At 37.2% G+C, this 12,519-nt stretch overlaps 1 protein-coding gene across 2 annotated transcripts in view; it reads right to left on the reverse strand.

Annotated features, from left to right (window-relative positions):
- LOC123534174 (uncharacterized) overlaps nucleotides 1-12,519 on the reverse strand; it is a 134,326-nt gene that overhangs the window by 57,591 nt on the left and 64,216 nt on the right. For both annotated transcript variants that reach the window (XM_053519966.1, XM_053519965.1), the window contains exons 8-9: nucleotides 3,111-3,279; nucleotides 1,260-1,411 (exon numbers count right to left, since the gene is read on the reverse strand). In XM_053519966.1, the coding sequence (XP_053375941.1) occupies nucleotides 1,260-1,411; nucleotides 3,111-3,279 (321 nt within the window). The remainder of the gene's footprint in view (nucleotides 1-1,259; nucleotides 1,412-3,110; nucleotides 3,280-12,519) is intronic.

The following is a 12,519-nucleotide window of genomic DNA, read 5'->3' on the forward strand; positions in this document are numbered from 1 at the left end:
GTTCTAGATGTCAGTTTTGACTATACAAAGACAGGTTTTATTGAAATATAAAATAAATATCATCATAATGACAGTTTCGCTTAATTAATTATACCCCTACCCAACTTCAACAAGTTTTCGATTTCTCTGTAAGTCTACAGACGCCATGTTTTAACTAGTTATATGTTTCCAATACAAATTGAATGTAACCAGTTTTAAGCCTGTATCAGGGTACTTACTGCTGAGCTTTTTAAACTTGAGTCTTATAACTTGTTTACCTTATATTCAGAATATATGAATAATTATATTTACTTTAGTCCTGGATGGATTAACCATGTTTTCCTTAATGAGAATGCGTTATTAACATATAATAAGAATTACTTTGTACCAGTGTTTAATATAAAAATGGGTTAACTATGTTTAAGTAAAATCAGAGTGGATTAGCAATATTAACCTAAATTCAGAATGGGTAAACAATGTTTACCAACAACAGGTGTCAGCAGACAACGAAAAATAACACTCTCTGATAGGGACTGGGGTATTTCATAACGTGTAATATTTGAAGGCGGGGACAGGAAAGAAAGAGAAATTTGGCAATGCATGTTTTAAATATACAGTGGTGAAGGACAAGTGGGTAGGTGGACATTAGTAGCCGAAACAAAAATAAACAACAGCAAATATTGGCTGGGAGCAGGTTATGCATGTGTGCCTGTGAGAATGCGTGTGCGTGTGTATTATGGAGTATGAGTTGAGTTTCAAATAATGTAAGATACAAAAATGAGGAAATCATTATACTGAAATATACAAAAAAATATTTTAAGAAGAAGGGTTATCATGGGGAATGTATATCAGGCAAAAAATGCGGCATCTGAAGAGTTAACAATGTTTTTCTGTGATTTGAAGGAGGACCCTATTTTTGACCCGGATGACCAAACTCAAACCTGATCCACATTCCAGTAACATTATATTTCACCACTATGTAACTTATAAAGAATAAAAATATGCGACCTAGTGACCTAGATTTCTAACAGATCACACTCATTCTCAGTATCGTTAAAACTGGGCCAAAACGGTGACCTCCACAGTGCTGACAGTAAAATTTAGCGACGACGATGGATGACCGAAAACAACTGCTCACATCTACGACGACGATGGATGACCGAAAACAACTGCTCACATCTAGCACATTGTAACAGTCACAGTTTGTAAAACTCGTCATTAAACGTTCTGCGTTTGACTATTATGTATTTGACGACAAAATATGTTAATTAATACCATACCTGTTATTTTACGGCAATCATATTCATCTCGACTGACAGTATAGATGCTAAATGATCCTTTATTTAACATTTTTTGCAATGTCTGTTCAATCTCCTCGTCTGTGTTCCGACCATTTGATATGATTTCAAATTTGACAATCAAGGACCCAGGCCTAAGATGTACGAGAAACATCACTGAGTGCAGTTTCAAAATACGATTACAACTTATTTTTCACAAGGTAAACATAAGATGTACAAATGCAATCTTGGAAATCAAGTTTTATAGAAATAGTATTGTATAAACAAACAAATTTAGTGAATTGAATTGGTTACGGTCTCCCGCTAAATTGTATCAAGGTTTCATTCTTGAAAAGTACTCGATGCCCTTGAAAAGCACTTATTTAAAACGGATTGTCAGTTTGATCCCAATATTTCCAAATATTTAGCTGAAAATGCTTACATGTTTGTACCAGATATGCATTGCATACTGGTTCCCCCACTTCCTGTGATTGTAAATTGTTAACAAACGTTTAAGCACTATTTGTGAATTTTTCACTTAGTCAAGGGCAATGACTCTGACCTGGCTGAGTCATATAATAAATAGAACACCAGGTTAACAACTTGAAAATACTTTTTGAGATACATAGGGCACTTTTATGCCCTTAACTTATATTTTTGACTAAATCAAGAATGGTCTTGCAGAGTGAAATACAAAACAAAACTAAGGTGCAAAATTCAAAAATGTTTTGAGCAACAGGCGATACAAAGCTGTATGTATTTTGACTAAATGAAGGGCCATAACTCTGAGCTGACCAATCTCAAACAAAACCCCAGGTGTACAATTTCACACGCTGAATGATATATCCATTATGTTTCATGACCCAAGGTTAAATACGTTTTAAGATTCGTACGACAGACTTTTTATACCGTTTTATGCATATGGTTTACTAAGTCAAAGAAAATACTTCTGGTCTGTCTGTATAAAATCAAAGACAAAATCCAACATGCACGACTTCACATGATCAATAGTATTTCTATAATGTTTCATAATCCTAGATCAAAATCTTTCAGAGATACTTGCATCTTAAAGGCCCCTATTATGCATATTTTGACAAAGTAAAGGGCCGTTTGTCTAGTCTGAATGTGTAAAACCCCAGTTAAAAGGTACACAATTGCACATGATAAATGACACTCCTGTATGGTTTTGTGATTCTGGGTAAAATATTTTTTGAAATATACACAATACAGATTTGGACGAACGGACAACGGCAATTCTAAGTGCCCGTATCCAACAAAGAGTGGGTGTTACACAACAAGGTACCTCATTTCTAACAGAACTCATACAGTAAAGCACATTTTAGACATACATATGCAACAACGACCTTGACCCAAACAAAGCAAAATGCAACTGACCTTTGGTCTCTTTATAAGATATCTAAGTAAGAAGATTTTATAGGAAAATTTCATTTTCATTCCTAACTGATGTTGTTAATTTATTTATTTAGTGCACTACACAATGGTATTCTCTTGAATAATTTAAATTCCTGCAAATAAAAAAGTGTGTCTAGATTCCTAACAATCAAAAGTAACTTTCTGAATCATCGGGGATCAAACACCTAACCGCTGTAGCAGATTTAACCTTGTTATTTCGTACCACTCAAACCATTCTGCCTAACACAGACTTTACTTCAAACTCATGATCCCTAGAGTGATAGTGTGAAGTTCATCATATTGAATCATTTGTTTCATTTTAAGACTTAAAGTCTCTCCCCTATTAAACCCTCTTCTTTCATATAGTTTTCATTGAACGTTTCACCATTGGAGTGCATCTTGCTGAAAAGCCCTTTGAAAATACTACCCCGTTGTACCTACTGTAAATCTACAATTTTTATTCCAATATCACCAGGTAATGATCTGAAGAGATCTTGTAAGGCTGTCTGCAGCTGTAGTGTGACGTCAAGTTGTCCAATATCCTTTCCAGCAGCTCGGATCTCCTCCGTGAATTGTAAATTGGTAATTTTTATAACCACCTTGAATACATCTGAAAAGCAACACAAACAGAGCACTTAGTCGTTCACCTGACCCGCAAAAATATAAGCATAATCTTTCTCACCAAGTTTAGTACTTATCCATACAAAATTCATTACAAGAAGCTTGTAATTGTTTAGTTTTCTACGTTAGAGTCTGGTAGTCCCTAAGTGATGTCAAGCAGAACCTCAGAACCGCCTTAAAACAATTCATGCAAGAATGCTTCGGAAATATTTGGGAATATCCATAAAGACAATTGTCACAATTGTTTCTTGTAGGTAATTGAATAGACAAGGAAAGTTTCATGAAGATCCGAGTCAAAATTGTAATTCTTAACGTTATTTTTTTTCCTATTTGACCTAGTGGCCTAGATTATTTGCCAATGTGACCTAGTTTCACAACTGTCATTGGTTTCATTAAGACAAAGGTAGAAAATGCAACCTCGAGACTGATGTGTAAACAAGGATTTGTTATCATTTCACCTTATTACCTAGTTTTAATACCATTCTACACAGTTGTTGATATTGCTGTAGATTCCTACAGACAAACGGTCTGACAATGTTCATATTGATCAAGTAGAAAATGTGACCGTTTGAGTATTTAAAAGAATTTTAGAGGGTTTGACCTAGTGACCTAGTTATAGACCACAAAATTATCCAGCTTTTAAACCGTAAAAAAGGACAACATTCAGGCTAGACTCCATGTAGATTAGGTAGAAAATGTGGCATCCGGAGGTTTTTATGATTCGAACCGCTAACTTTGTTTGTGAATCAAGTTGACCACGTCCTGAACAAGGACTTGACATAATAAAACAAATACTCTGACAATCTTTTATATAGTCCCAAATATATTCCAAACTCTTATCTCGATAAAAGCTATTCAAAACCAAACTTTGTTGATAATAAATGTACCAGACTAAAGATATCGAGCGGCAACTGTTTTTCTATTTTTAGTAACAGTGACTTTGACTTTGATGCAAGGGATCCTAAATAAAATCCCAAACTTTGTCTCGATAAAAGTTACCAAAACAACATATCTTGTGACAACAGATGTACCAACACTAAAATTATTGTACAGAAACAATTTTTATATTTCAAGTAACAATGACCTTGACATGGAATCAAGCTGCCAAAAATGCATTCCTAACTCAATCTAAGCTACCAACACACCAAGATACGCCAACGTATCTCATTCCTTATTACAGGTACAGAGCAGATTTTTGTTTCTTATTTTAGTAACAGTAACATTGACTTTAACTAGAGTGACCCAAATATTATCTCAATATTTGTCTTGAAAACATCTACCTATTCACCAAGTTTGGTGAATATAGCTCAGTCCAAACTAAAGTTAGTTAGCAGGAACTGTTTGATGCAGCTCGTCTGGCCAATGAAGAAACCCCAATTCTAATATGCAGGCTTTTTTGAAAACTTGGTTAAAGATCCTGGCAAGGTTTTATATGGATCAGTAGAAAATATGGCCTATAGAGTTTTTTCGTATGATTTGCCTTATTAACCTAGATATTGATTGCACATATTGCCTCGACTGCATACTGACATACATTCTGACCAGGTTTCATTTAGATCAGGTCGGCATAAATACCTCTAGAATGCTTACAAAACTTTTCTATGATTTAACCTAGTAACATAGTTTTGTCTCATGGTGACCCAGTTTCAAGCCTGACATAGATTGATAAAGACAGACATTCAGGCAAGGTTTTAAATAGATCAAGTAAAAACATGGCCTCTATAATATTACTATGAGATATTTCTATCATTTCACCTAGTGACCTAGTTTTATTTATCACAGATAACCCAGTCTCATATCTGACCTAGATATTCTGAAGATAAAGATTCTGACGAGGTTTCATACAGATCAGGTAGAAGAATATGGTATGAAGTGTTTACATGAAGTTGGGTAGTTTCGTACTTGACTTTGATTTAATGGTCCGAGCAAGTTCCATATAGTTAAAAACTTATGCATCTACGCTGTTAACAAAAGTATTTCATCTTTTGTCATTGTGACCTAGTTTCATGTATAGACAAACATTCATGATATTCAATATTGTGACAACTAGAGGTTTAACAGTTACAATGTTAACGACGCACGATGACGGACAAAGGGTGATCGCAATAGCTCACCTTAACTAAAACGTCCAATGCACCGATAATGAGCTTGTAACCATAAAAAAGAAAGAAAAAGTATTTTAATAGTACCCTGACATGTTTAATCAAAGATAAATAAGCAAGTTAAAATATTACACACGTTTTTGTGAATTAAAACAGGCTATTCATGACCTATGTAATACTATCTTATTTTTTCACTCATAAAAAGTTTTATTAAATCACAAAAATATATATGACCGGTCCTGGTAAGGCAGTTCATTTGTTTTGTTTTGGGTTTAACGCCGTTTTTCAACAGTATTTCAGTCATGTAACGGCGGGCAGTTAACCTAACCAGCGTTCCTGGATTCTGTACCAGTACAAACCTGTTCTCCGCAAGTAACTGCCAACTTCCCCACATGAATCAGAGGTGGAGGACTAATGATTTCAGACACAATGTCGTTTATCAAATAGTCACGGAGAACATACGCCCCGCCCGAGGATCGAACTCGCGACCCCCAAATCCGTAGACCAACTCTCTTACCTATTGAGCTAAGCGGGCGGGCGGTAAGGCAGTTCAGTTAATAAAGTTATGTGTCGGGAAAACTTTGTCTGGAGATATTAGGCTATACGAAATAAATACAAGAGGGTCATAGTGGCCCTAAAGGCTCACCTGATCTTGACTATTTGACCTTGAATATATGCATGACCAACTGTATCACGGATGGTAACAATTACGTTTAATATGAAAATAATAAATGCTGAAATGCACAAAGATATGACCAAACCGAGAAACAATAACTTATAAGCTCTGTGACCTTGAAATTAAAGATTTGACCTTAAAAATGTGTCAAGAAACACTCTTATCACAGATTTCAATTACATGTAGCATGAAAATAATGCAGCAAAAATCAGATTCAAATTAGACAAGATAGAATTTATACTTAGTCTTGTACGTCCTAAATCACAATGTAAAATAAAAAGAGATTTTTCATTTTAACAATCAGATGGGCATCCGTCATTATAATCCTTAAAAAGTATCGATAAACGCAATTCCAGTCCACTCCAGACCTCCCTGAAGACACCTGTTTGACCTATTACACATCAGTAATAAGATATTTGTGAGTCAGTCTGAGGGCACCTTCAGGTCAGTCAAGAGTTGACATGGGCAGAAATATACAGCAATTGGAACTACATGAAATAAAGCCATTTCTGGAATTTTACAATCGAGAACAAATACATAAATGAACCAATTGCATAATTCCGTTTTCTGCATACAGAGATTTGTCCTCTCTGTGTGGAACCAAGTGGAACGGTTTAAACACCTTTGGAAGAACACCATCAAAGGAACATCTAGGTAACGTTTCATCAACTGTCGTTTGAAGAAAAGTGTTGACGTTATTTAAGTGTTTGAGCTAAAAAGTGACCACTACCTTTTTGAACGAAATAACACGGCTAAACGGAATCATTTAGAAGGTCGACCAAGAATTATTTGATGAAATCACCTTGAATACAATGTTGTTGATTCAAAGGGAAGTTTCAACGTTTTTCATAATCATATTGAGAAAACCAGCTCCGCTCCCTAGCGACTATGTTGTTGACGAACAGAATGACTGGAAGGAATTTTTAAGGGTCGTTTCAGAAAAATATTCCATATAGACAGCCAAACCGAATTTAAGAAAAAAAAAACAAAGACAAATATCAAACAGGGAATGCCAAGCACCAAAAACGCAGGCTCCCCAAAACGAAACCTACAGCACGCAGACGTGCACACCACACACACACACACGCGCGCGCACACACACACAAAGCCAACACATTAGGACAAAACGAACAAACAAAGGAACACACTGGGGCACCGCCTTGGAACGGTCAGTGGCAAAAACACCAAGAAACCAACATGGCTCGAAGGAATGTGGTAAATGTCACCTAAAAATATTTGTGTGATATAGTTTTTAAATCTAGCAACTTATTTCTGGGGATTTTTAGAAAAATGTTTTCTGAACAATAACAACAGAAAATACTCTAAAATATTTACAAAAAATCTGCTACAAAGTGTCACTAAATAAACATAATTATCTACGTTTGGATTCTACTTGCAAAGTATAAAACCTTGAATCTTTGAATATTTGAATGTTCTGTTAACATTTAAAAGTCAATTAACATTGATAACCAGAAAATGCATAATAACAAGACACAGATAAGTTATTATTTGACTACACCCATAAGGTATCCTGTGGTCGCCGAACCTAGATGTTGTGTTGGTTTGGGAGTAACTACATCAAAGCTGTTTTTCATTTATAAATAAGTTTCAACTTTGTGGAGTACTGTATATTCTACGTCCTGGATGCATGGCTAACTTCAATAGTTTGACTTCCATATATAACTACAGTAAACGATTATTATTCACTTCGGCGTTTGTTCTGTTTGGCTCTGAGACAACTCAAGACGTCTCAATGTAATTGTATGCAAGTCAGGTGGTGTGAAATGTATATGTTTGCATGTTTTTCACTCTCTCTCTCTCTCTCTCGGTAAGTTACCGTTGGACATCCATACGTTTGCATGTAGGCCACAGGAGGCGAGTCTGCATGCAAATGGGTCGCCGTTACATAACCGTTAGACCTTAGACACCAGCATCCTCGACAATAAGAAATCCCTCGATAGATGCGCCTGGACATAAGATGTGAGGTACTTTACAACTTAGGTGTCAGGAGTAGGATGTTCTTCTTCGGATACAGACAAATCCTGGAAGATGTGTGGATACATGAACATTCTTGTAGCAGTCTTATGTCAGGACTCGGAACATGGAGATAGAGGAACGATAACTTCCGATTTTGAGCGATGCAACTTCAATCCTTGGTTATGGTTCATGGATATACTCTATGCGTAAAGGACTTAAAGCAGACCCGTAATTCTTTGTATCTGTATATTCAGGAGTAAAACGTTAGTCGAAAATGACAGACTCTGATAGTGAGGTGCAGTTCAACTTACAGAGTAGTGCTCGAGAGGACGTATAAGGATTCTTTAAAGGAGTGATGTGGATGATGACTACCCAATAGCTACTCAGATGCTAGAGGGTGGGATATCAAGTCTGCCTCAACACTGGACATAAAAGGTCATGACACCGTAGATGGAGAGCAGTGGATTTGCAATGCAGGTGGCTGCCGGATGATTATCAGGCTGTCACTGTAGCCGAACGACGAGTGGCAGTAACTGACAGTGGAGACAACGGAAGACAAAGTTCTGAAGATAAAGGCAGGGGCAGAAGTAGGTACAGGAATGAAGCAGTTTCAGGCGTTCAAATACTGAAAACATGATAAATTTGTCATTTCAGTTATGATCAGACAGGCCCCAAAGGATAGGAACAGATGCAAGCAATTATAAGAAGACAAGATGATATAAAGACCCAAAATGAAAAAAAAAACCAAAACAAATCCCAGACAGGAAGCAACATTTATGACAAACCTAGGAGGTACACGTGGTGTTATGTCTGTAAATCTACAGACCACATGCCTGCAACTGTCCTGAGAAGTGGACATAGACAGTGTATGTATACTACTAGCAGCATATTAAGACAAAATGATAAAGATTTAATTGATAATGGATTATCAGCTACCCTTCTATTACAAAGAGTATTCAACAAGATTCCACCCAACATCAGGCCCAAGCTTCAGAAACCAAGCAATACATTACACGGTTCAAGTGGACAAGGAATAAGTAAGGATAACAATGAAAATTGGGAACACTTCCTTTGACGTTGTTTTAATGTGTGTTACATTGTTCCAGATTGCATTTTAGATCAAGATTCTTTATTAATGCTTCAAAGATAGACTACAGTAGAAAAAATATATATTCTGACAGATATTGGATTGGCAAAGAGAGAAAATACAGTTATAGTGTCGGTGAGAAAGGTTACCATATCATCTATGGCTCTTATTCGTATACCTGTAAAGATTAAAAATGTTGAAATTTGTGACAAAGGTGTTTTCACTCCACCCATGGTAACAATCGGAGTTAACAACGAGTCAAAACATCATTTTCCAGTTAACCCTGTACGGCCTGCTAGCATAAAGGCAATGGATTAGGGACAATAAGTTTACATGTACCTTAAGGAATTAAGCCTCGAAACTTGTGAAATACCAAGAAGTCATTTCAAAATATCAGATGATAAGGGCCAAAATGGTTCCGTCCAGCATGAGATAAAACCAATTGGTAAACGAATAACGGAGGAGGAAATTAGAAAAATGCTCCAGAAGGGCGTTATCGAATAATCTATTGCAGTTGGTTATCTCTCATAGTGCTAGTCACAAAGAAGGATGGCTCTACACGTTTCTACGTTGGTTACAGGTGTCAAACCTATGTAACAATTAAAGATGCTAATCCAGTAACAAGCGTAGAAGAATGTCTGGCTGCTTTGGTTTTTAATGGTGTTCCTGTATTGATCTGAACTGTAGTTTCTGACAGGTTGCACTCCGTCCAGGAGGTAAACACAAAGCAGCTTTTCAACGAGTGTTTGTTTATATCAGTTTACAGTTTTACCATTTGGTTTAGCCAACTCTACAGCAACGTTTGAGCTCCTTATGGAGAATATCTTGAAGGTGGACACTGGAAAGAATGCATGGTGTGTATGGATGACATTATAGTGTCAGCTGCATACTTTGAAGAAGAGCTTGAGTGGGCACCCTACAAGAATTAAAATTAAATTAGAAGCTTCCTTGGACTTCGCTCGTACAACAGTCCTTTTGCGACTGAATTAGCAGCAATCTCTAGGCTATTATACAATTTATGTCCGAAAACACAGCGGTATCTTTGGTTGGAAGAAGCCCAATTAGCTTTTGAGAAACTGAAATGGCACTTACTACGACTCTTAAGTTAGCATACCCTCAGCTTGGCAAGTCCGTTATACTTGACACACCTTCTTGATAATTTGCAACAGACGAAATCTTATTAATTGAAATATCATAGTACCAAGAGGGTAATTACCTATATGAGTAAGAGCCTCAACGTGCATGAGAGGTCATATTGTGAAACAAGAAAAGAAAGGAGCTCCTGGCAGAAGTGGTAGCTTTGAAGAATTTTCACGCTTATTAATATGGAAAGAGAGGACTTCTGCAAAGGATGAAGAACTTGAAACTTTCTAATCGACAAGTGGCTGGGTGGTTACAAGAACTTAGTACATACGACTTGACTGACTGTGGTTCATCGTATGGGTAAGAAACGCTTTAATGCAGACTCCTTATCGCGTGTCCCGTGTGCTGGAGGTACGCATATCAGCCGACGACATACCAGCGACAGCAGATTAAAAGGATTGTCAGGCTGAAGCATATGCAGACAACAGATGGTGATCAAGTCAGAGTTGTAACACATTCACAAATAAAGATAAAGCATATCCTACCTAGGATCCAATTAAAGTGCGGAAACACCAGATGAATGATGATAACGTTGTCCCGGGTTTTAGCCTGATAGACGAGAAACAACAAATACAAGAACAGAAGGAGGTCTCGATGATGTCATCTCATATAAAATGCTTCAGGGACAGTGGCGCAGACTTGTTATACGTGCAGGCATGTTATACCGTACCTGGATTGAAAACGGAAAGGACTCTCTTCATTTAATTGGACCAGAGAAAAACAGACGGAAACTGATGTCTATAAACCATGACATTCCGACAGCTGCTAATTTTGGACGAAAAAGTATGCTTGGCTGAATCCGGAAGGATTATAATTGGTCCGGCCTGAAAGCTGATCTTAAGAGGTTTTGCAATCAATGCGACAGTTTTGCAGACAATGATAGTCGGAGGCCCTAGGGAAAAGGTTTCAATGGATATATTAGGTTCGCTGGTGGCAAGCAGAGAAACTGAACATTTGACAGCCAATCTATCTTTTAATAAGATGGTATTTGGGCATGATATTCTACTACCCAGCAAGGCTGTCATTAGTCTGCCTGTAGTCGAAAGTGAAAGTGTCATTGACATGGATTCTACATTGGGAGGATTGGGCTGACAAGAAAAACTCTCTCAATTGCATGTCATTACCAGGTAAAACTTGAAAAAGAAAGCAGTACTACGAAGTTATGACAAGAAGTCGTTTCCTAGAAAACATGAAGCCAGTGTGGATGCATGACCCAACAAGAAAGGTTTGAACGGTCAGTTTGCATTGACAGACTTTTGCTATATAGGGGCGATCATTTGCCAAGATGTATGGCTTGGATAAAGCGCTGATTGGACGAAAGGGATGTTGGACAAAACAGATTTTATATGCATGAAGTTAATTCCATTAACATGATATTATGAATTTCTCATATCTTCTAGATACTGCAGATAAACCGTACCTATATGATGATTTTTGTTGTTGTCGGAGGTTGTCAAGGAAGGAGACCAATGTCGTCATCAAACTAGAGACTATTGGGTTTCTATTCCAAGACCAAAAGGGTCTACGGTTAGGAAAGACTAAGGAAGTCTTTTCGAATGGCTTAGGGCCCTAGATTTTCAAGTCTAATAGAGTCTTACTTCTCGGACCAAACTATCTCCTACCTGTACGAGTGGAAAGTGGTGTTCGTGTCTTAGTGATAAACAGTCATTCAATGTATGATGAACGATAATGATTTGACCGGGGGTTTACCTGGGAGTTTGCTCGGTCAGCTGCATTTAAGTGACGGGTCAAGCAATAGATGTACATATGAGATTTTCGTAATAGGATGTAAATTACTTTGATAACATGCAACAAAACATTTAATGCTACTTACTGTCCCTTGGTACAGGCGTTGGAATGGTATTTTTCCCGTATGCTAATGTTCAACTAATGCTGTGTTTTAAGACGGTTTTCAAGTGTTGGTCATGCGATGAATACTGCGAAACCGCTGATAAGCTCCGGTTGCATTACATTTGCTAAAACATTCAGACGGCATGCTGACTGGCGAAGTCATGCTGTTACTTTATACTTGGCGTTGTGTCTAAGGCATTCAGGCGATCCATTCAAAACACTTCAAAGGACAATGAGCACACGTTTCTGTAGACAAACTTTCTTGACATACCCAGATGCCAGGTCTAGGGATGCTTGGGCCACAGGATGGGAGTAGTACAGAATACCGTGACAGAACTAATAGAAGTTGAGGCATATGACCAGACTGACACTTGAGAATGACAAGACCTTCAA

Source organism: Mercenaria mercenaria, chromosome 12, assembly GCF_021730395.1.
Source record: "Mercenaria mercenaria strain notata chromosome 12, MADL_Memer_1, whole genome shotgun sequence".
Lineage (NCBI taxonomy): Eukaryota > Metazoa > Mollusca > Bivalvia > Venerida > Veneridae > Mercenaria > Mercenaria mercenaria.